The sequence below is a fragment of the Ixodes scapularis genome, unplaced genomic scaffold (assembly GCF_016920785.2).
Source record: "Ixodes scapularis isolate PalLabHiFi unplaced genomic scaffold, ASM1692078v2 PGA_scaffold6__148_contigs__length_123643588, whole genome shotgun sequence".
In the NCBI taxonomy this organism is placed as follows: domain Eukaryota; kingdom Metazoa; phylum Arthropoda; class Arachnida; order Ixodida; family Ixodidae; genus Ixodes; species Ixodes scapularis.
In genome coordinates, this window is record NW_024609881.1 from 45,831,536 (window position 1) to 45,855,471 (window position 23,936).

At 47.1% G+C, this 23,936-nt stretch overlaps 1 protein-coding gene and 1 pseudogene across 1 annotated transcript; one reads left to right on the forward strand and one right to left on the reverse strand.

Annotated features, from left to right (window-relative positions):
- The first annotated feature begins 10,573 nt into the window (after positions 1-10,573).
- LOC121046210 (fibroin heavy chain-like) lies at positions 10,574-12,848 on the forward strand. Its single transcript, XM_040500206.2, has 3 exons — positions 10,574-10,585; positions 11,565-12,641; positions 12,717-12,848. The coding sequence occupies exons 1-3, from the start codon at positions 10,574-10,576 to the stop codon at positions 12,846-12,848; spliced, it is 1,221 nt and encodes a 406-aa protein (XP_040356140.1).
- A 5,651-nt stretch (positions 12,849-18,499) lies between these two features.
- Positions 18,500-23,936, reverse strand: part of LOC121046209 — a 44,594-nt pseudogene continuing 39,157 nt past the window's right edge.

A 23,936-nucleotide genomic window follows, 5' to 3' on the forward strand; every position in this document is an offset into this window, starting at 1 on the left:
ACCTGTTTTCTTTTTTTTTTTTTTAAATGTTGTGTGCACGGTCGCAGAACCGGGTAGGAGACGAGCGTGGCGCTAGTGCGTTTGCATGCGTTAGTACGAGACACGAACTCCCTTCTGTGTTCCGATGGCACGTAAATCAATGAGGGAGAGGAGGGAGGCGAGCAGAAGAAGCCTTGATCCAGTTGAAGCCAACGAGAAGATTTAGAAGGAATAATGGAACCGGTGGCTGCGCGGGTCCTCTGTCGCTGCTTCGCTGACGCGCGCAATAATAAGAAGCGGGTCGTGCGTTTATCTTCGATGCTGGCTAATGATTGGAGATGCCGGGGAGAGATATCATCGACTTTCACTGGCAGAAGGGAAGCTTTCGGTGAAGTGAGATTCTCATCTGTCCCCGGGACCTCGAATTTTATTTTCGCCAAGTGACGATTTCGGAAGCCTGGTTTAGCGAAGGCGCTTCTCGCAGTGCCTTTCTTAAAGCTTTTTGTGGGATCTGATACTGTGTATCATCGACCGAGACCCTGGAAGACTCTTGGCGAATCAGAGATCCCAGTTATAGTCATTGCCTTGACGAAGTCTAGATGAAATGTTCTGCGATCCGGGAGGGTCATGCTAATCAAACGTTGGAGTTGCGTTACATTACTGGTTTTTGATATGATGATTTGAATCGAAACGTTCCAATAAAAATTATCTCCAAAACAAGTTTCATTTATTGTTCGTTCATCAGTTTTTTGTCTCTTTGTGCACTTGTTTTGATCATAAACAAAAAAAAAAAAATAATAAAAAAACACTTTAAGGCAGCTGGTTGATCATAAAAAAACATCTGGGTAAATTAAAGAGCTTCTTTAACTTCCACTTTCTTTGTGAGCTACGAAATGCAGTTACTGCAAGCAAATTAAACTCGAAATAAAAAAATAAAAACAAGAAAAGTAAGGTCCCGTTGCAAGCAAATCAGAAAACAAATAAAAACAAAATGACGCTCTTTCACTATCGAAAATCAGCTGTTTCTCTTTTAGTTTAACGGGTTTACATTATTAAACTGTTGATAAACAGCTTGTACTTGAACCGTTTAATTGCACAGTAATAATACATTGCAGAAAGCATCCTTCGTGATGGTTTCAGCGATCAAAAGGATTGATAGACCAATCAGCCATGTTCAAAAGACATCTAGTGTAATAGATTCACTTTTTTCTAGCTACACAGATTTAAATAAAACATATCAGGGTCAAATAAAGTTAACCTAATTTAAATTCACTGAATAAATGTGATTTAAAGTAAATAAATGTGATTTGAATAAAATAAATGTGATTTAAATCAAATGCATCTGATATTAAATATTTTTTGAATCGTGATTTTTTTTTTTTAATTTTTGTTCAAATTGGATGACGTGTCTTGTTATCGGGGTACGCATGTCGCTTCCAAAATTAAACCAGTTGAAAGTACCCCTTTGTAGTGTAGTCCTTCTTCTATCCTTCGCGTTTTTAGCGCTTTCAATTCTTTACAATGTACCACCAACTAGTCCAAGTTCATACCCTTCGACAATAATAGACGTGTCTGAACTAGTAACCCAAGTAACAACATTTTTTTATGGTGAAGTTACTGCAGATTCAAAATTTGGTCTGAAGGGCTGAGAGGCTCTACTTGGGACACTAAAAACTTGACGTCGAACGGTGTAACATTGGAGCGGTGAAGCGTGTTTCGGACGGGAAGTTTGATGGCGTGTTATGAATGCTGGGGAAGCTCAGGCGGCACAGGGAAAAAAAGGAAAGAAAAAAGAATCTGTGTTTTTAAGACTGCCAGCTTGACTTGCAAGTTATAGAAGATATGTCCGGCGATACTCCACTTGAGAGCGCGCTGGAAGATTTGAATGTTGGTTTTCACATAATCTTTAGTTGCGGTTTTCTTATTAGATTTTTCGAATTTAGAGACAATACTTGTAAATAGCATTCCAGGAAGAGCAAGGCCTGAGTATTCTGAAAGATGGTTTAAATTGGGCAGATAAAAAAAATGAATATCCACAGGAGCTTTTCGTAACGGCAACCTGAACCCGTGAAGAGTTCTCAATTATGCGTTCCGGTTTCGATTAAAGACTCGCTCTTTCTCTAAGGCAACCTCTTTTGGTGATGAAGCTTCGATTATCGCGTTAACGTTACGGGCCTCGCGCCAGTTGCGGTTGGATCTGCCGTTCCGTAAGTCGGATCGTCGGAGTCCTTGCGGTGGCCCTGATCTTTTTGCTGCCCGTCTTCGCCATTTAGTCGGGCACAGAGAATGAGAGATAGCGTTTCTGGAATCTTTCAACGGCTACGAGGACAAGTGGATGCCATAGTATTTGCATTCGAGCTTGCTCGTAGGTAATCTTTTTTTTTTTGTTTTTTTGTTTTTTTTGTTTTTGTTTTTGTGGTGTCAGGGGTTTTCGTTGTACCTCTAGAGCTGAAGAAAACAGACCCGTGCATAGGATTTTTTATTATTAGAATCACGTACATCATTAATTTTCGATGTAACGGCACAAACTTGCCCTTCGAAATCGTACAGGTTGTTGGTATTGCTCGTCATCAAGTATCGGTACTTCCCACAAATCGAAGGTCGGAAAGTTTACGTACCTACAAACGCACGTCTCCTTTGAAAAAAAAAATGTTTGCATGTCATGTGCAAAATACTTATGATTCTCACATTTTACCTTAATTTTAAATAACTTCCTGTGCTACACATTTTCGACTCAAACGACTAGATTCAGTCTATAGTTTTACTGATAATGGAATGCGTCATTAAAAAGTTAGCACCACATAATTTGACAAGAAACACACAAACATGTATTTCATTGCGGAATATATACCCTAGAGTGGGAAATTGCAGATGCAGCTACACCAAACAAATGGTAAAACGCTTACTCCCAAAGTTGTTAAATAGTCCCATGCAACAACAAATTGGCTTAACTTCTCAACAGGCGAGATGCGTTCCATGACTTGTGTTATTAAGCAGAAACCGGAAGGTTCGGAGTTTAACTCTTCTTTACATCTCCAGACGTACGTACCGATATATAAATATGTGTATATATATATATATATAGACAGAAAGAAAGAGAGAGAGAGAGACCGGGTGTTTCAGTGAAGAATTTCAATTTTCCTAATATTCGTGTATTCCAGGAAAAAAGATATTTTTTTTTTTTTACCCGGAACTACTACGCTTCTCACGCGTTCAAAGTCGTTAGTGGTTTTCGATCACGATCAGCAGGTTTCTATTTTGAACCAAGTGTTTATTTTCAAAAATTATAAGTTATTTAATCATTTTCAATTAATCACCGAAATAATTAGTAAGTATAGCGCACTTTCTGAAGTCCGCCACCACGAGTAATGCGGTCGCGAGAAAATTGTCTTTTGCCCTGAAATACACTAATTTTAGGAATTTTTCTCAGTCTTCGCTGAAACGCCCAGTATATATAACGGGTGTTCCATTTTAATTCCAACAGATTTATTACAAAACATTCGTAAAAGATGCACTAATACGGTTTGTGCAGGAAAGTTATACGATCAGAGGGACATTATGTGGGTGGATAATGTTCGGGATAAGTCGGATAATTAACTAAACTCCTTGAATAACGTTTTAATTAGTAAAAACAATCATATGGTTTCAAATAAAAACATGTTGAGCATAATCGAAAAGCACTATATCAGTCAATGTTAGAACGATTTAAAGCTCGTGGGGAAACTCGGAGGCGCACCAAAGTTACCACTCGTGGAGCAGGCGCAAAGCTAGCAGTGGCGAAACACGATGATAATCTAATCATCCCCGTTTTGCCACTGCTAGCTTTGCGCCTGCTCAGAGAGTGGTAACTTTGGTGCGCCCCCGAGCGTCCCACGAGCTTTAAGTCGTTCTAACATTAACCGATATAGTGGTTTTCGATTATGCTCAGCATGTTTTAATTGAAACTATATGATTATATTTACTAATTAAAACGTTAATTATGGAAGTTTAGTTAATTATCTGACTTATCGCGAAGACAAGTCTTGGGGTTGCGACACTTCACATTTGGATTCGATGTTGTATATTTGGGTTTAGTATAGTCGCCTTTTCCTTTTATGCTTAATGAATAATTTTGTTTTGTCAACAAGGCTTTCATTGCTTGTTCTTATTTTTTTTAACAGTGGTTTTTTCAAGTTTGACGATGCAATTGCATACGGATTCGTATATCTGTGTATGCGTGTGCGTCTGTGTGTCTAACTGTAGCGTATGATAACCGTGACATCCTAATGAAACTTATCAATGCTGAATGCTGGGCTGGTTGGTATTGGCTTGGGTTGCCAAAGGCATGGTAGCGCTTTTTAGATAAGGACAAAAGAAAGAAAGACAAGACAAACACGAGCGCTGACTGCAACTATTTAATCAACATGGAAATCAGGCCTATATATATACACGCTTCGATCCTAACAATCAGCAATCCCCTGGCATTGCCGCCGCTCGCATAGACTGCACCACCTTATCGAAAAGGTCGATGGAAGCAACGCTGACACACCCCACCCCTGCCCTTTTTATCTCGTCCGCTTCGATAATTTCCCTAACCGTTCTATTTTTATGTTTAGCCAGCATTGAGCATGAGTCAAACAACGGCTTACATCCACAGTCACGGCAATGCATTGAAAGGTGCCGATCCCGATAGTTTTTGACGTTCAGACTATGTTCCCGGAGCCTGTCGTTCAGACATCTCCCAGTCTGACCTACATATTTCTTACCGCATGTTAACGGAATCTGATACACCACGCCCTCAACACAAACGACAAACGGATTTCTGTGCCTTATCACACAGCCCAGCGAGGCTTTGCGGAAGGGGTTCGTCAAATGGCTCAGCCTGGCTAGCTTTTCCGGCGCAGAAAAGACCACCTTAGTATCTATCCGGCTTGCTATTTTCTTTAGGTTATGCGCCGTCTTGTGCATATAAGTCACGACTGCAATCCTTTGTCTACTCGTGGCCTCTTCTGGACGGGTGTTGCCCTTTGTTCGAAGCCTCTTAAGGATCACCTCCGCTACCGATACCAGTACAGTTTCCGGGTAACGAACCGCCAACAGATGTTCAGACTGCTCCAGGACGCTCAAATGTGTCACATGGTGACATGACTTAAGAAGGGCGTTCTTGAAGCACAAATTAGTAATCCCTCTTTTAACTAGTTTTGAGTGGGAGGAATTAAAAGGCAGCAGGGGCTTGTTAGCTCTAGGTTGGTACATCCAACATACATGATTAAATAACGTTCTGTATTACTTCATAAAAGAACAGGTGAAGGCGCATGTTGGAAAGAAGATGTTGTTGGGTTTGGCAAAGTACCTTGTATTGTCAGCGAACGACACTAAATGCGTGAGAGATAAGACGTGCAAAAAGAAGGGGAATGGAAACGACGTTTCGAGCAACATCAGGCTTCAGTATCTTTTAAGTACCGAAGATAGATAAACAGTTTTTTGAAAAACTATTACTGTAATAAGCCTGTGAAACGTGTTTGTGTCTTGACCAACGTGTAGAGAAAACTATTTTGACGGGAGAGCTGGTTAAACATGTCGAGTCACAAAATAGCTTGTAGGTAAGGGACGAGATTAAGAAAGGTGCAATTGCAATCGTTGCGAAGGCTTAAAAAAGTGTAAGAACGCCACCAAGAATTCGTCATCATGCTTGTTCTGAGCAGAAGGGCCTCTGCCGGCAAGAACGAACTTGCCCAATCATATTATATTGAAAAGCTTTTTCCTCTTTAATGGGCCCTCTTTCGTGTTTCTCTTACTGACTTCATTTTTTTTATAAAATTGATGGCCATTTCTACGTACCTGGCATAACTCTATTTTTTCATCATCAGTCACGATGTCATGATGCACTACTAAGGCCTTCACCGCGTCACGCCAAGAAGATGGGCAAGGTCGTTCACTCTAAGATATATCTTACGGGACGAGCCTCAGGTGTTTTGCCAGCTATGGAGATTCCATCGGTGGCCATAGGTCCAGATGCAAAGTCCTCCTGCTCGGAGGTTCTCCAGAGTTGTCAATTTAGAGGAGGGGGGGGGGGGCACCATATGTAGGGAGGGGTATATCATAAGTTAAGGTTATTATGTAAAACATTCTGGTGAGGTGTCGAACCCAGCCGGGTGCTCTGTTAAAGAGTGTCTTAGGGTTGTGTATATGAATTCCTGCTCCTGCTCGCAGAAGCATACTGAAGGAAAGTTTGTGGCCAGTTTTATGTTCCTCATTATAAAAGTCTTCGCAGCGCTTGTCCTAAATGTTTCTAACACGCCGTCGTCCTTTGCGCTATTTGTGTTTTATTATGTAAGCAAAAAGACCGAAAAAAAAAGAACAACTGGAAGAATGCCGAATTCCACAAATAGTAATTGCCAGCGAGTTCGTTTTATATAGTAGTGAAGAGTAGTTTGTATTCAAGCAACGTGTGAGAAACTAATGTTAGAAACCTTTACGAGGTACACGACACCGGCGTCCAACTTTCGATGGCCTGTTTTCTTTTTGCGAAACCCAATATTCCAATGCGAGAAAGATATCGCCGACACGGGCATACTATGCAGCTTGCATAAAACGAAGGACACTAGCCATCGGGGCAGCCGGTGTCCTTCGATGCGATGCCGTGGGTTGGATACGTGTCCGCTCCGCTACATGCCCTTTCTTTGATAAAACGTTCACTTTTCCCTGTCGCTTGCAGAATCCTTTTCAGTTCTCGTCCTGAAGTTTGTCCCATATCGTGACAATGACTAGCAGGCTTTAAAGCGACAGCTCGTGTCCCAGAAAAGCCGGCGTCGGTGTCGGTGGCGTGGGACGGGAAAACCCTGATTGGTCGGTAGGGTCATGACGTCAGAGCCACATTACCCCGCGCAGGAATTTCAAGCAACTTACAACGCTCACGTGAAACGTGACGTCACGCGTGGGATGAAAGAGATTCAAACGTTAAAACATGACATGCAATCCGAATTTAAGGCAGACTTGTGCCTCTCTTAAATGCTCATATCAAGATACTGTATTTCAAGTACTTTTGGTAGTATTTTGATATCTTGCAAATACATTTCTTCTAGCGTATTTGCTACTTTATCTGAATTACATTTCTCAATATCTTGTACTCAGTACCTCATATACATTTTTCAACCTTCGAAAATATTTGTCACCGGAACAATCCACGGAACTAGGGATCCTCAGACTCCAGGGCAAAGCCGAACCGATTGCAGACTTGGATTGAAGCAAGCAAACACTGGACAGGAAACAAGGCACGAGCAAAACGCAGTCTCCCAATAGCAACAAAAGACCAAATAGATAGGCCCAAGTACGTTCGCCGTTATGTCTCTCCTTATCCGTTTTTTTTTTTATGTTGTCTTTGAATGGTACGTTACGCATGGAGCTAGCAAAGTGCTGGTGACGTCATCCGGCGGATTTTATACCTTTTGTCTGAAGCAAGAGTGGTCCCGTCAGCGTAAGATTGTGACGCCGGCGCACGGTACGGTCACAATGCACTATTTTCGGGAATCGCCGGTTCAGGAATTCCGGTTAAAAAATGCGCGAGCACGTTTTCAACGGAGCGCGAACACTCTTTCGACCGAGGAAGCTGGATACTGTTGGCTTTATTGAGCTGCAGTGACCTGGATTGGGCTTTCACAAAACCCCTTATGTGCCTATTGTGGATTAAATTTGGCTCTCAAGCTCGTTCAAAAGCGTCTCTTTTATCTCCTTCCAAATGTGCACATTGTTTTATTCTCAGAAGCCTCCCACCCAGTTTTATGCCAGGTAGAGCCAGGGATTGCAAGCGGTTTCGTGAACACTTTCTTGTGTTGTTTGTGTTTTCCTCTTGACCTTCATAATATGTTTTTGACAGTTTGAACGTACAGGCGCTCATCGCCACCCTTGGCTGTGGAGGCTAAACACTCGCTCTTGGTTGTTACCAATGACAGAGGCTGCTGTCCTCTAGCCGATGTTTCTCCAGCGCGTGCACGTTTGTCGTTCACTCGCGTACTCATCATCAAGCCTGGCTGCTCAATCAACTTTTGGTTCAGCTGTTAGGAACATGTAATTCTGGACTATTTATTAAGTCTCAAATTTTATCGAGGCATATTACGAGCTTATTCCGGAATGCGCCATGAGCCGAGCTTGCCGCAAAACTAAAGCACGCCGGTTGCCATTCCTACACTACGCGAGTCTCCCTTGTTCGCAATATTCTTCGGTACGAATTATGTAACATGTCCCGAATATATTTATGGTAAACTTCGATTGCAGCAGCTAAGTCACTTCTTGAAACTCATAAAGATCAGAGCAGATTATAATTTTAATCGAAGACATCACAAGTACGTGCTTTTTTTTTTGTACTTGTTTTTTTTCTCCTTGCGTTTGGATTCATGCTTACCCTGAATGCACCCTCCCCCCTTTCATATAATGCCCTTAATCGGGCTTTTGAGGTAGCATGAATAAATAAATAAATAAAAAAGTAGAGCACGCCTTTTTTATTCTTATATTAACAGCTTGCAGCGTACTTGCCGAGTATCTTTCAATGTCACTCAACTACTTCTTCAAAGTAGGGGTATCCACTCAAGATTGCTCGTAGTAGAAGTAACTTAAATACTTCTCTAAATACATTTTTCCTGATGGGTATTTGATATCTTACCTTCAGTACTTTCGTTGAGTATTTGGCACAACACTGATTGAAGGTCGCCGCATATCTCAAATGATTTCACTTTATAGAGTAATCAATTTTCCTTGCAGAAAAAAATTCGAAGAGTTTGAGGCGGAGGCGATACAGCAACGCTACCGACCAGGCCACGCATACACGCTTGCACTGCTTCGGAACGAGCGGAGCTTGACATTCAGCTATCGCGTTTTGACCATTCGAAGGGCTGCGGTTGGTTGTTTTCCAGGGGGCCTACAGCAACAAGTGGCTCTGTCGTCAAGCCGCAGCGGTGGCGCCACTGTCGTCGCTGCGCATGCGTAAACCTTTCATTTCACACGAATCTTGTTTCTCACAGGCGCATTCACATTGTCCTATGCCTCAATTAGACAACCAAGTGCAGCGATACGGGAGATTTTATGCTCGCTAAAGCGTGCCCAGATGTACTATTAACATTAACAGGACAGCCGTGAATGGAACGTAACTATATGCCGAGGACTTTCACACAGCCGTGTGCGCTGCCCGGGTTATGTATCTAAAGTATCTACATTTTACTCCAATTCTTTCGTTGCTGATTGGATGGTCGTTCAATGCGTGAGCTGTCCCCTCACTCTTGGAAAAAGACACGGAGTTGCCACGTTATGACTGTCCTCGACCAGGTGTGCATTCTTTCAAAGAAAAACTCGAAGCGAAACGACCAGTCGGACATTTGAACGCTCCGATCAATCGTCCCTAACTTCGCCAAAGAACGATAACACGAAACTTTCTACCGGCCGTTCCGAAATAGAAGCGTACTTCCCCTCTCAGCGGAAGCCAAGGTCAACTCACAAGGCACGCGTTGCGGAGTTACCCTCATGCAGAATGCATGGCGGTAACGGGCAATCTGTAAAACCGCCGGTGCGCAGGGCGGTGTTGGCTATCCTCATGACTCGTTCTCATGCCCTTCTCTTGGCAAACACACGCGACCACCGTGGAGGAAACTAAAGGCCCCCACGCCTTTCGCTGCAAAACAATCTCGCCACGGAACTGGGGAAAGCTAAAGCGAAGGGAAGGAAGGAAACAGAAAACAAAAAAAAAGGTAGTTTGGTCTCCCGCGTGACTCTTAAAGAACGCCGACGCAAAAAAAAAAAAAAAAAAAAAATCAACAACAACAAGCAACCGGGCGCGATGATGATCAGCGGAACGAGACTTCTTTAAACTTGTAAAGTCGCGACCTCGCTCCTTTTCCCGCCGGCACACTGTCGTCTCGCTCGCAAGGGACACAAACAGAACGTGCAGCTGAGACTGAGAGGAAGAGACCGAAACCGAAGCTAAAGCAAACAAGAAAAAAGTCGCAAAGGGGGGGAAGAGAAACCCAAGACGACGACCAGCAAGCACCACCGACGCAGTCGACAAGAAAGGGTGCTTAGAGAGCGATGGTCCTACACGGTGGCGGGAGTGTGCCCCGTTCGTCGTTTATGCAAATCCATTTCTGCCGTTGCGCTTCTTTGTCGTTGCGGTTGTTTTTTTTTGCCTCATAAACAAAAGCCGCAACCCAGTTGGCAAGCGGCATCACCTTCCTCTCCTCTCCCACCTTGCTGTCTTCTGCAAGTTCTAGACGCTCGCTGGAAGGGCACGCGAGAGGCCTCAACGGGAGGGCGATATCGTCGCACGTTTCCCCACCACACCGGGGCTCAAAGACAACGGCCATGGCATGGCAGTTCTTCTCCGCTGCCACCGCGTGGCTTGCCAGCGGAGACCCCTTTGTTATCGGCAATTCATCGCACTTTCCCCTCGAGTCATCTGCCCAGGGCGTCCGTTCCACGGTCCCCTCTCTGAATACCCAAGGAGCGTCCTCTCTGCGCATCCCTGCTGGAAGATGGTCCAATCCTCCTCCCGCTTGGCGATCGTATAAAAAGCGCCAGAGCCAGGGAGATGGCAGTCGGTTCTCTTGCAGTGGATCTGAAAGCAACCAGCATGAACGCTCTGGTAAGTTCAGCTGATGCGGAAGTCTTCGTAGTCGTGGATCGAGAGAACAGCCCTCTAGGATTTCTGCGCAGGACTTCGGCTCCCCAAACCGTGGAATTGTTGGAAGGTTTGCTGCAGGCAAAGGTTTAACCTCTGAATTCATTCGGAACTCGTGAGGTTCTGGTTCTTGCGGGTCACATTTCGTCGCCCGGCTTCTGGCGCTAAACAACTATGTCGACATCGTGAGGTTGAGCAACGAGGCATGGGTGGCAGTAGTTATGGTTTAACCTTCAGAGTGACTACTTAAAGTCGTTTAATTCATAAGCCGCCCTTTTTAGGCGTAGTTCTAGCCGCTTTTCACTCAACTAATCAAATTCTGCATAGATTCGACACTGCCGTCCCCGACATTTCCTAGAACATCGATCTAGACGACAAAAGTATCTCAAAACCTCTCGAAACGTCAGCATCGCAAGAAAGACACTTTCAGTCGTAGAGAAATAGTCTTTCGTTAAGAGGTCCATGAGTGTCTCAATCGTAGTATATAAACCGATTAAAATAGTCCAAAGATCCAAAGGAATCATTGCCTTTCTTCACTAGAACATGTTTACGAGTCAGGGCAGAAGTATGAAGGCAAGTAAAATCTGGAAATGGAAAAAAAAACCATTAAACTTGCAGTGTCATGTCGCCAAACGGTAAAATGCTCAGTCTGGGTAAGCCAGATGTAAAGAACATTGTGGTACAAATATAGCTCATCGGAAGTACCTCTCGGAAAAGCTCCTCGATCCCGGGTGCTCCCTAAGTATGTAACAGATGTTGTTCCTAAAAGACATGGCCCTCCTTGAAATCAATACCCTTAGTACTCTTGTAGAAATTGCCTCAAAATTCTGGTAAATATAATTAATCCGATTTCTATCCAACCTAGATGTATTTCCGAAACGCAGCAGAGTGCTCCCAAGATGTTCGCTAATACGAGGCGGCTACTGGCGCCCTCTGTTTGCAGAAGACCTTCGTGTTCCTCGGCCTCGTGGCCACCTCTATGGCCGGCCAGGTCGGCTACGGTGTCGGTGGACTCAGCTACGGCACCTACGGCGGTCTTGGCTACGGCGGTCTCCGCTACGGCGGGCTCGGCTACGGCGGGCTCGGCTACGGCACTGGAGTGGGCCATGTCGTTAGCGGAGGTCTTGCTGCCGCCCCAGCCTATGCTGTCGGACATGCCGTCGGACATGCCGTTGCAGCCCCAGCTGCAGTGTCCACCACCTATCACCACGCTGCACCCGCGGCGGTGTCCTATGCCGCTCCGGCTGTCTCCGTGGCTCGCCAGGTGGCTTACCATGCCCCAGCTGTGACCAGCTATGCGGCCCCAGCCGTGAGCTACGCCGCCCCAGCCGTTAGCTACGCCGCCCCAGCCGTCTCTGTAGCCCGCCAGGTTGCCTACCACGCTCCAGCTGTGGCCAGCTACGCCGCCCCCGCCGTCACCAGCTACGCCGTTTCTCGCCCAGCACTTGCCGTGGCCCGGCCAGCCTTTGCAGCCTACTCTGCACCCGCTGTGTCCTACGCCGCTCCAGCCGTCTCTGTAGCCCGCCAGGTTGCCTACCACGCTCCAGCCGTGGCCAGCTACGCCGCCCCAGCCGTCGCCAGCTACGCCGTTTCTCGCCCAGCACTTGCCGTGGCCCGCCCAGCCTTTGCAGCCTACTCTGCACCCGCTGTGTCCTACGCCGCTCCAGCCGTCTCTGTAGCTCGCCAGGTTGCCTACCATGCCCCGGCCGTGACTAGCTACGCTGCCCCAGCCGTGAGCTACGCCGCTCCCGCCGTCTCTGTAGCCCGTCAGGTTGCCTACCACGCACCAGCTGTGGCCAGTTACGCCGCCCCCGCGGTGTCCTACGCCGCCGCTCCCGCCGTCTCCGTAGCCCGCCAGGTTGCCTACCACGCCCCAGCCGTGGCTAGCTACGCCGCCCCTGCTGTCTCCACCACAACCTACCACCACGGCGCCGCTGTCGCCCCCGCTGTTTCCGGACTCGGCCTCGGCTATGGTCTCGGTGGCGTGAGCTACGGTCACGGTCTTGGAGGCCTGAGCTACGGTCATGGTCTCAGCTACGGAACCGGTCTCGACTATGGCCATGGTCTCAGCTACGGCACCGCTGTCGGAGGTCTCGGCTATGGATCCGGTCTGAGCTACGGCCTTGGATACCATGGTACCGGCTACGGTCTTGGAACCGGCTACAGCCTCGGTGGCTACAACTACGGTCTTGGCGGCCACGCATACGGTGTCTACAAGAAGAAGTAAACGACTCGAACGACTACATAAGACGTAGGTTTTTTTTTTACACATTATCTGTTTCGTTTTTTTTTATGTCAGCAATGTTGTGAAAGAGCTGCGAAGAGTCCACAAATTGAACAAACTGTAACAATTTTTTTTATGATCTACAGGACCACCGACGGAAGGAAGATCTCGGAACCGACTCGTAACCGCATCCTTCGGGAGTATTTATGATGGTTCTTCATCGTTCAATAAAATCCAGGTTGTCTTTTGGGATCCAAAACCCCGTGCCTCGATTTGTTCTTGTTGTTAGAAAATTTTAGTGTAAGAAAACCGTCAGACCCTTACAGACATGCAAGAACGGAGTCGGAAATGCACTGCTAAGTTGTTTTAGCTAACGGTCATGTCATCGCGTGGAGGGAAACAAAGATGACTCTTGGCTCAAACGTTTTCTTTGCCGGTCTGATGGTGGTAGTGATGATGGTGTGTTAATAGCACTATGCCAAGCTTCTATTTTTGTACAACATGTGAACCATGGATGAGACCAGATCTCAGCACACTTCCCGGGCAGCACAAAACGTCGTGGAAGCGTCGAGAAAAGGTCCCTGACGTCCGTGACGTCCCGCGTGACATCGATCACGTTTTTTCGATGTTGAGGTGACGCCCTTATATAACGTTCGATTAGAGTCCAATCAGTGACGTTGTGACGACGTTGTATTTCAACTCAAACGTCGTCAACGTTCCCATGACGTCGATGCACGACGTTCAGACAACGTCCAACGCTCACGTTTCTTTGACGTTGAAGTGAAGTTCATAAATGACGTTCCATTATCGTCCTGCCCTTGACGTGCTGGCGACGTCATGTTTCAACTCCTACGTCGTCATTGTCGCCACGACGTCAAGACCAGACGTTTTAGCAGCGTCGAGCACTCACGTTTCTTCGACGTTAAAATAAAGTCCATAGTAACGTTACATTATTGTCCCGTGAGTGACGTTTCAGTGAAGTGGCGTTCACACCTAACTGTCGTAAACGTCATACAGGACGTACTGGCAACGTCGGCCAGTCACGTTTTGTTCAACGTTGAGGACATATTTAAATTACGTTCCATTTTTGTCCTGTCATTGACACCCTGGCGATGTCAAATGTCATGTTGATGTCAAACCTTTGTTTTGTGTTTTTTTAGCTTTTCCAGCTCCATCTCCAGCCCCAGAATAACGCATAAAACGCGTTCACTGGTAAAAGCTTAATTACAGCTGTGGTCAAGGTGACACTGCTCAAGAGCCGCAAGAAAAACTTAATTTTTGAGAGCTTAAGGAATTTATTTAGTTACACATTAATTTATTTATATCAAGATACTGCTAATTGCACATGGGACTACGCTAGGGAAGGCATATACAAAACTCAGTGTACACTGAAGGAAACAAAATATTACGAAGACATGTTGGGAATATAATCCTTTTACATGTGGCTTGTTTAAAATATTGTTATGGCTTTAATTTGCGAAGTCAAGCCCATGGAAGTGAAGCCCATGGCGTCGAGAATGGATGGAATTGTGCCATTCTAGTCTTTTGCACTCGCGTTGTCGTCTTCTTTGTGTCCTGAGACGCGCCACAGGCGCGTCGCCAGATTATCTCCTCTCCAGGTGATTTCACCATTTCCTAGAAGCATCCATACAGCTCCGCGCCCACCTGGCATTGTTTTAAGGGTCGGCAATTTCTCTTCGTGTTTTGTTACCCATGCTTACTTGCGCACAACCACAAAATTCGTATCAACATCACAGTTCATCCACAACACCAACTTCCAGCACATCAGCGCTTTCGGTAGATCGGTGCGCAGTTTTGTTACGTGACTGTCAAAACAGATCTTGCTTTCTTTGGCACTGATGACGTACTCAAGCAAAAATCACGCGCCGGCACACACTATATCGGAGCACAATTTCACTACACACTTGCTCATTTCTGAACACTACTCCAAAAAATAAAATGCCCGGCAATGACGAAATCCGGTAGATACTGTCAACAGTTTGTGTAGATTGGCACTCATGATGCCAACCGTTGAATGGCCCAGATGACGGTCCAAAAAGCGATGACGGTCCAAAAAGTCCAGCCCGCACCTACGTGTCGGCAAAAAAACCCCAAAAAACAGAGCCGGTGTTAACGCGGCGCGAGAGAGAGGGGGAAAAGCAGGCAGAGGAGTTGCCAGTGGCATCTCCATGAATCCCGGACAAATGCTCACCGGACAAAAGCTCACCGGACAGAAGCTCACCCGACAAAAGCTCACCGGACAAAAGCTCACCCATTTTTTCACAGACCCGGACAAAAGCTCACCAGGAGAAAATTTCATGTTGGTCTTAACACGTGTGCGGACAACTTAGGTGCATGCCTACGACACTAAAATACAACGATAAATTAAATTAAAGAAAACCCATGGATTCGTAATGAAGAAACATTGTGCCTTATTTTTATGTGCACGTTTAGCGTGACATAAGCGCAATGAAAAAGCGAGGTCAAGAAAGGGTGACTTCGTTTCTTCGGTCACGTCTTCGGGTTCAAAAACTTCGGTTCACGAAGTTTCTTGGGCGTGGCACACGGGTGCTCCGACATACCTTGAGTCAAGCAAGCTTGATCTTATCAGCTCCATTCAGTTCCAGTGACCTAAATGTTGATCCCAAATCGTTGCTTCTCTGCCTGTAATGGCTTATCTGTCAACACCTCTGCATGGGATGGGATGCCAGTTCTCATAAAAATGGTGGAACGTCCATCGCGCCCGTACTTTATCCCAGCCCGTGTTTCACCCGGGGTAGCAAAAAAAATGAGGTGAGCTTTTGTCCGGGTCAGTGAAAAAACGGGTGAGCTTTTGTCCGGTGAGCTTTTGTCCGGTGAGCTTCTGTCCGGTGAGCTTTTGTCCGGTGAGATTTTGTCCGGTTACCCATCTCCGTAGACCCCATGCGATGCGTTGGCAAGAAGAGAGCGAGAGAGAAAAGTGGTGGAAGATAGTGGCGACGAACAATCGACAAGTGTAAGTTCCGGGTGCACGTATTTTCTCAGTCGTTCCCAAAATATTTCAAGTCCAGGTTTTTCCGAAAGTCAGTCACTAGCACCGGCCGTCACGTCTACGGGGTCTACAAAGCAGGCTGCTTGTCGCCGTGATTTTGTTTCGAATCTGCATACAGTGGAAGTGCTGCGATTCGATTTCTCTATAATGCTGCCCAGAATGAGTCGCTCAAGTCGCCCTTATGAAGAAGTCGGTGATCGCCAAAAACGCCGTCGTGTTCAGTCACGGCTCGCGGACCTTTTTCAAGGCCATGACGCTTCCCACGTTGAATCGTATTACTGCTCCGATCAAGGTGACAGGGAGGATATGAATGGCGCCCCCCAGAAAAGAAGGGGCAGTGCAGATAATGGCGCGTCAAGTCCAGTCTCCGATCAAGGCCCTTCAGACGCTCCCGACGAGCCCAGTCAAGAACGCCCAGCGGGCGGGATCCCACTTCTGAAACCATTCCCGTGCACGCAGCGAGAGTACCAGCTATGTGCGATGGGGTGGGTAAAGCACGCGCGTCAGCGGATTAATCAGAAGCAGAACAAGGTAAGCGGTGGAACATTCCGCGCAGCGTGACATCGTTCCTTGTTCATTTCTTTTACATGACTTTGTTTGTTTTGTATACTTCCAACTGGAACACCCAGGGACGTCTTTTGGCGGCGCTCCATAGTGCATCTCGTGTCTGAAAATGCTAAAATAAACAGTTCGTACCAAGCCTGCGTTTTAGTTACTTCCTTCGTATTTGCATGAGAGCAACTTGCCTTCGCAATAATACAAAAAAAGTAAATTTGTTTTAGTGTGTGTGTGTGTGTGGAAGGGCGGGGGTTGTACACAACGTCTTCTCCACGACGCCTAGGGAAAGTAATTCGGAATGGTTTCTCGACGTTCTATGAACGTCGTTGGTAGTCCGGATGTTGTAAACACACGTATCATAAACGTCGAGGGAGGACGCAACGGCCCACTGAGACGTGCATGTGACGTGTGACAAACGTCACTGGGAACGTTTTCTCAACCTTCTGTGCACCTTTTCTCGCGTACATTTAAAGGTTTCATCGACGTCGAAGGAAGGTAACGTCCGGACCTTCGACGTTGTACGACGTCACGTTGCAGACGTCTTCGACGTTCTTTCGACGTTTTCTTCATGTTTATGTACTGCCTGGGCTAGTATCTGCCCTTTTCCTGACACTCTTTTGCTTTACGTGCAAGCCTGCTAACCCCCGCTTTATAAGCGTACTGGATGGATATGGCTGAGCCCTTCGAATCGGGTGGTGGCTTGCGCCACCAACGTGGTGCGCAGTGCCAGTGTACGATAATGATGTACAATTTGAGTTCTTAAATAGCCCACCTGGCGGCGCGCAATGCTGTAAATGCAGTGCATTTACCAAACTGCGTTTTGAGCCAACACATACGACGTAATTACAAATGCAAACGAAGATTTTCATAACATTTAAGCATGAATACAACTAATTTATATATGGTTTGGGTAGCATACGATCCTTACACCGCAGTGGTATATGCCGTACTCTTTCGAGCGGATTTGTTTCTCGGTGCCAATCGATGCGAACACTAAAGTTTGAATTCCTAATTCGATGAACCAGCCCAAAATAAACCTTCGAAAATCACTTATGAGAAAGAAAGAAGAAGAAAGAGAAATGCGGTTTATTAAGAAAAGAAAGGGGTCAATCTTGCGAATTGGGGCCGCTTTGCTACTTTGCAGAAAACTCGCTCAAGGTCACTCTCATGATACTGCCGGTATTTCAACGTGCCCGAACGTCATCTCTAGTTTTCAAATGAACGGCACAAAATACGGGGTTAGCCGCAGCGAGTTACAATTTGCCCTAAGGATGTGTACCAGTGTTTGCACATAGGGACTAAAATTCAGGTAATAAACGTTGCACACATTTAAAACAAAATGGCAACATCTGAGAAGAGAAGGATGAAGCAGCAGAAGAGGCGGATCGCCCCACGAAGTTTTCCGTCAATTCCGCGTTCGGTCACCGCTCATAATTGAAGCTTTCGCCTCTATTTGGGAAGAGCGCGCTCATGAACGGAACATTTCTTGGAAAAGGTTCATTTGGGTCGAGTGGCTTCGAGAATAAATATCGAAGTACGACCGTCACCAAAGAGGCAAACTTGTTTTTTTTTTAATGTTCACTGCTATTCAATGAAATGCAGGATCACCCAATAAATTATATGGGGAACCACGTGTGGGCGAGCCAATGCCACATAAACAGTCGCAGCCTCTTGGTTTTAAGGGACCTTGGCGTTAAGCACCTGCTTTAAGTATATTCGCGCGCTGGTCATTTTCCAGGAAGCAGTCTAGGTCGATGGACATCGGCCACGGAATCTTGGGACTGGTTTCACTGCAGCCCTGACTCTTTGGATCAAGTGGTATATTCCCTGTCTAGATTATTATTTTGGGCCATGTCGGTATGCGATTCTCGGAACACCCGTAGAGTACCGGCTTATGCTTCTCTTCCAACCACGACGCCCTTCAAGCTTGTAAGCGGGCCAGACGTCGGGTGATGAAAGAGGATTATTTAGAAAAGGCAGCGGCGTATATAGCCGAGGCGTGATGTAACTTGTCACGTGTACCGGCTTGGTTCGGGACGTCACGATGACACAGACTTTAACCACGCTACATCTCCCCTCCGTCCGAATGTCTCCCGGGCAGAGGGTACCGACGAGGTTGTTGACGTACGCTTGAACTTCTCCGAGGTTCTGGAGGCTGTTTGACGTCTTGAGCGTCGGAGGCTTCAGAGGTTCCAGGCGCCTCAGATTTGGCAGGGGCTGCGTCGTGCGGGGCCCCTAACTCCCGGAGGCGCTCGCGGGTGCGGCGGACTTCGCGGCCGTTTTCGGTCTGCAGGATTATCGAGCGCGGCGTGTTCGCTTGTCTCAGGACGGTAGCAGGAGCTCACGTTCGTTTGTCTTGTTCGTGACCTGTTGTCCTCGTGACAACGTCGGCAGGTCCCTGGCGCCCCGGTTGCAGAACCATCTTTGCCGTTGGTGGATCTCTTGTAGTTGGTTGTGGACGCCTTGGTCGGCACAGTCTCTGGCTCCAGGTGGCTTGTGGGCACGAAAAGCAGGGTTCGTGTCTGCCATTCCATCAATCTCTGCGAAGGGGATTTAAGAATGTCGTCCCGTGGGGCGTTCCGCTACTCCATTAGAGCCAAATAAAGGTCGGGAACTTTAAGGGAACATTCCTTAAGCAGCTTCTTTGCTTCCTGTACAGCTGGAGGTGACGTAGGTAATGTCTAGCTCCTCTAGGAAATCCCGGAATTCTCTGCTGGTGAATTGTGGGCCGTTGTCGGTGACCAACCTCAAAGGTTGGTCCATGAACAGAGAAGGCCTCCGCAAACCACGTTTTAACCGAGTTCGCGGTGGTGCGCTGTAGTTCCCAAATGTAAAGAATGGAATAAAAGTCCACGATGACGGCGAACTCTTGGCCGCCATAGGAGAAGATGTCTAGGCCCACTACTTCCCACGGCAGCGTAGGGTCATCATGGCTCAGAAGTGGCATTTTGGCGTTTGGTGGCGCATGAGTCCGACAAATTTTGCATGCCATGCAAAACTGCTCCTATATCTGCAGACATGTTTGGCCAAAACACTACAGTCCTAGCCCGGGCTTTCATCTTTTCCGCTCCCGCGTGAGCCGCATAAAGAAGACGTATGATTTCGACTTTTTTGGAGCTAGGTATAATTACCTTGTTGCTGCGGAACAACAGACTATCTTGTGTGTTTACCTTCTCTCGGTACGTCCAGCATGGTCGAACCACCTCTGGGACAGCTTGCTTGTTGTCTGGCCAAATCGTTTCAACGAAGTCACGAAGCTTTACGAGCGCGGGATCTGCGTTGGTAGCTGCTAGTAGATCTTTCAAACGCCGTTCGGAAGCTGAAACATAATCAAGCACATTCACTCGAAACTGTTCGGCTTCTTCTTGAATTTTGACTTTGCTGGGGAACCGTGACAGAGCATCCGCTAGGAATAGTTCTTTTCGGGGCTTGTATTGCAATTTGATAAGATAGCGTTGCAAGGACAATCGCATGCGTTGCAACCGCAGTGGGCACTGATGCAACGGCTTGTCAAAAATGGATACTAGGGGACGGTGATCCGTTTCCACTGTCACACTTGCTTGGCCAAAGATGCAATCGTGAAATTTTGTGCAGCCATGCACAATCCTCAACGTCTCTTTTTCAATTTCTGCATAGCGTTGTTGCTAGTGAGTAAGTGAGCGAGACGAAAAAGCGATAGGGTGGCCGTCTTGGCTAAGCACGGCGCTAACCCCTCTCTGGCGTCAACCGAGAGCGTGAGTGGTTTTTTTGGGTCGAAGTATGAGACAACCGGCGCTTTTATCAGTTCATGTCGCAATGCTTCAAAGCTTTCTTGCTGTTTTTCCTTCCAGACTCATGCTATATCTTTACGTAGCAATGTCCGAAGTGGCGTTGTTAAGACTGACATGTTGGGAATAAAGCGCGGCACAAAATTCATTGTGCCGAGCTAAACTTGAAGCTCCTTACAGTTTTTTGGCTCCGGCATCTGCAGGATGTCGTTCACCCATTCTGGGTCGTGGCGCAGGCCTTGCGCTTCGAAGACGTGTCCCAGGTAGAGGACTTTTCGCTGCAAAAAGGTGCACTTCTTGGGGTTCAATCTGAGGTTGTGTTCTCGACACCGCGTCAAAACCAGAGTCAGGTTATAGTAGTGTTCTTTCGTTCTCCCCACAGTAATATATCATCCTGTTGGAAAACAAGCTCCGATGTGAACTTGAATTCGCCCCCTACCAGTGCGTGTGTGTGTGCGCGTGTGTGTGCGTGCGTCGCAGATTCTGCGGCGCCCAGAGAACCGCCAGCTGGGGCGCGTGCCGTAGCCGCAGGAATCGGATCCTGGGCAACGAAGTTATGTGCGTCCGTTCCCAGACGGGGCGACTCCCTCCACCAAGCGGAGAGAAGATCAGGAGAGAAGAAGAGCGTCCGCTTCAGAAATACCGAGGCAGTCTAATAAACCATCATCACGAGAGGGCTGGTCGCCTCCTGTCTATCTAAAACGAGCGCCGTTAAGGCGTTCGTTTTAGATAGACAGCAATCGGTGCATTGCGGCTTGAAAGATTTCCGGCGCAGAAGCGATCTCAAAGGGCATGCGAAGAAAGCGATAGCGCCCGAACGGTGTGCTCATCGTGCAGTGCCTAGAGCTAGCCTCCGTGAGTTTGATTTGCCAAACTCCGGACGCGGCGTCTAAAGTGGAAAAGAACTTGGCCTCTGCAAGCCGCAGAGCAACCTGCTCTAGCGTTGGCATGAGGTAATTCTCGCGCAAGAGCGCTTTCTTAAGTGCTGTTAGACACAGACAGATGCATATCTTGTCCTTTTTAACAACTGTGACCATGCGGCTAGACCATTTCGTTGGCTCGGTTACCTTTGCAATGGCGCCTTGCTCCTCCATGTGCTATAGCTCCGCCTTCACCTTTTCCTGAAGTGCCACGGCTACTCTTCTAGCTGGCATGACGACACCCACGCTGCCAGGCTTGAGCTTGATTGCGTACTCGACGTCCTTCAGCTGTCCCGAGTCCCTTGAAGACTTCTGCAAAGGATTTTGCTGGTGGGTGGAGCTCTTTGAGATTGACGTTCTGCACACGACGTATAAACCCAACACGTTCGGCGACTATACCACTTAAAGTCACCAGCACATTGTTGTCTACTACGAAAAATGTTTTTCGTGTGTCCTGTTGTTTGCGGAGCGCTAGCTCCGCAAAACAACAGGAAACCATGAGCAAAGCAAACCATCCGCTAGCGAATTGCTCCCTCAGCCCGTAGTCCCTGGAGGATAATCGACACAGCTCGCGTAAGGTCCGAGCCCCATTCCATTCCCACTCCATTCCGGGCAAAAGTTATCCAATTCCAATCCCATTCCACTCCCCATTCCATTCCGGGATAGCGAAAAAGCAGAATGATTCCGGAATCATTCGAATTCAGGAGAGACAACTCCGTAACACTGATACGTAGTTTGAACCTCACAAGATCAGCGTACGGTACGTTATGATCGAAATGATTTTGTCAGTAAACAACGATGTAGCGGATTGCGTCGGTAAGGTGCGTGCATACCTCCTGCATCGTGATCATCGATCTCGATCAAAGCGTTCGGTCTGAGTAAGTTAATCCGTATGAGTACGATTACATCCAAATAAATTCACATGGTTAAATTTCTTTTGGTTTCCAAACGCAAAAAACCAACATCACTCGTTCGTCATTCCAGGTTTCACTACCCTCGCGCCAACCCGTGGGAAATCGACTCATCTTGTTCAGCTTCATAACGTGACGGGGAGGGAATGCTGGGTCCACTATATAGTTTTCAAGCGTTATAGCATAGCTGTTTTATTTACAATAGATATGCCGATATACACAACATTTTAGTGGAGTGTAAAGTAGATACGACGACATTGACCAGTTTACAAACCGGCTCTTTGACTCAGCCAGACTCCGATGTCTTCATACGCAGGTGAGCCCTAGCTCAAGCGCTGATCTGTGCTATTTTGTTGTCACCCGTACTTCACGCTTCGGTGGTTCAGCATGTTGCAACTTGCCACTCAGTCGCGTCGATTTTGTTTCGCGTCGACCGCACGATGTCTCAGGAGGCAGGCACTCATTGATGAATCAAAACACAAGCGGGCATTCGTAGTAATTTCCGGCACAGCGAAGCCCTAGCCCTAGCCCTCATCCCGTGGGAGTCTATCAGACAATCGACCACAAGGGTGCACAAGGGTGCACAAGGTTGCCCAAGAGACGAATGATTTTCAAATTACCCAGGCGACGTCTTCGGTGTAGTATGATGCCATAGCTCTTGTTCAATACCTCAAACGGTGACTTTCTTGTCGTCCGCGCTTTGACGGTTCGGTTTGCTCCATGTCTTTCGGCACTGTCGATGCCGCTCTGTCGGCTCGTAAAACCTGCCGGGTATAGTCATAACTTTAGAACCTGACTTGCATCCGGTGGCACTTCCTATTCGAATTTGTTTGTGACTAAGCATCAGCCGCATGACGTCATGCCACCTACTTCGTCCAGAGCGTATTGACGCCATCGTTGGCATCCCCGAGCCCGCTTAGTGGCGAGCAAGGGCGGCGGGTGGCGAGCACAAGTGAGGACGTCACTTGTGCCAGTTTGTCTCTCCGTTCGCACGCTTTCCTACCCTCGAGCGCTCCACGACGGGCAGGTATACGTCGAAATTTTAAATGGCTATTTCGACGCTCCTTCTAATAAGGTCGAAAAAAAACTTAACACAGATCATTTTTAAGGTGTCTACATTACAACATTTACTGATTGTTCGAATTCAAGGACCTCTTCATCTACCCTTTAATACCAGACACAGCTGATGCTACGAGGAAATTGGACCAATTAAGCAGAGTCAAAAGCGCCAGTCACTAGGCTTTTTATGGTTATGCTTGTTTTGGGGATGATAGAACAATTACAGAAGCATGACTGTAGTGCTTGGATATGGTGAGACCAACAAATAAGGAAGCGGGACACACCGTCAAAGTAATAAAAGAAAGTAACAGCGTTACTTAAACCCCTCAGTTGGGAAACTGCCATAGAGCCTGCTTTAAAAAAGCTGCTCCGATCCGTACTCGAGAAGCGAGCTAATGGCGATCGCAACGCCGCCATTTCTTCCGCAGCGTCCACTCTGAAAACTGCACGGCTGCAGGTCGAGTCGGGCAAGGGCCGGTGGCGCCATCTCGCAGGGCCATCTCGCAGTAGCTATGCAAAGCAACTTTCATGTTTCAACTCGTCGCTAAAGGGGGGGTGCTGTTGTCGTATTTAGTTCGGTCTCGGTGGACGCCAGCGGTCTAGGTTTCAAGGGTAAGTTTCTCAACTGAGGGTTTTAGTAACGTTGGAAAGTACATTAAAAAAGGGAAAGTTTAGACCAACTATTTACAAATGTAGAATTACAAGTGTTGTTAACCTCACAATCAGTCTCGTTGATGGCAGTTTTGAAGTTGATCTCAGTCTTGGTATTCTTGATCGTCCTTGGTCTTGTCGTGCTTTTGGGTCGCAACCAAAAATGAGTCCTGACTGAGACTGAGTGCTCCACC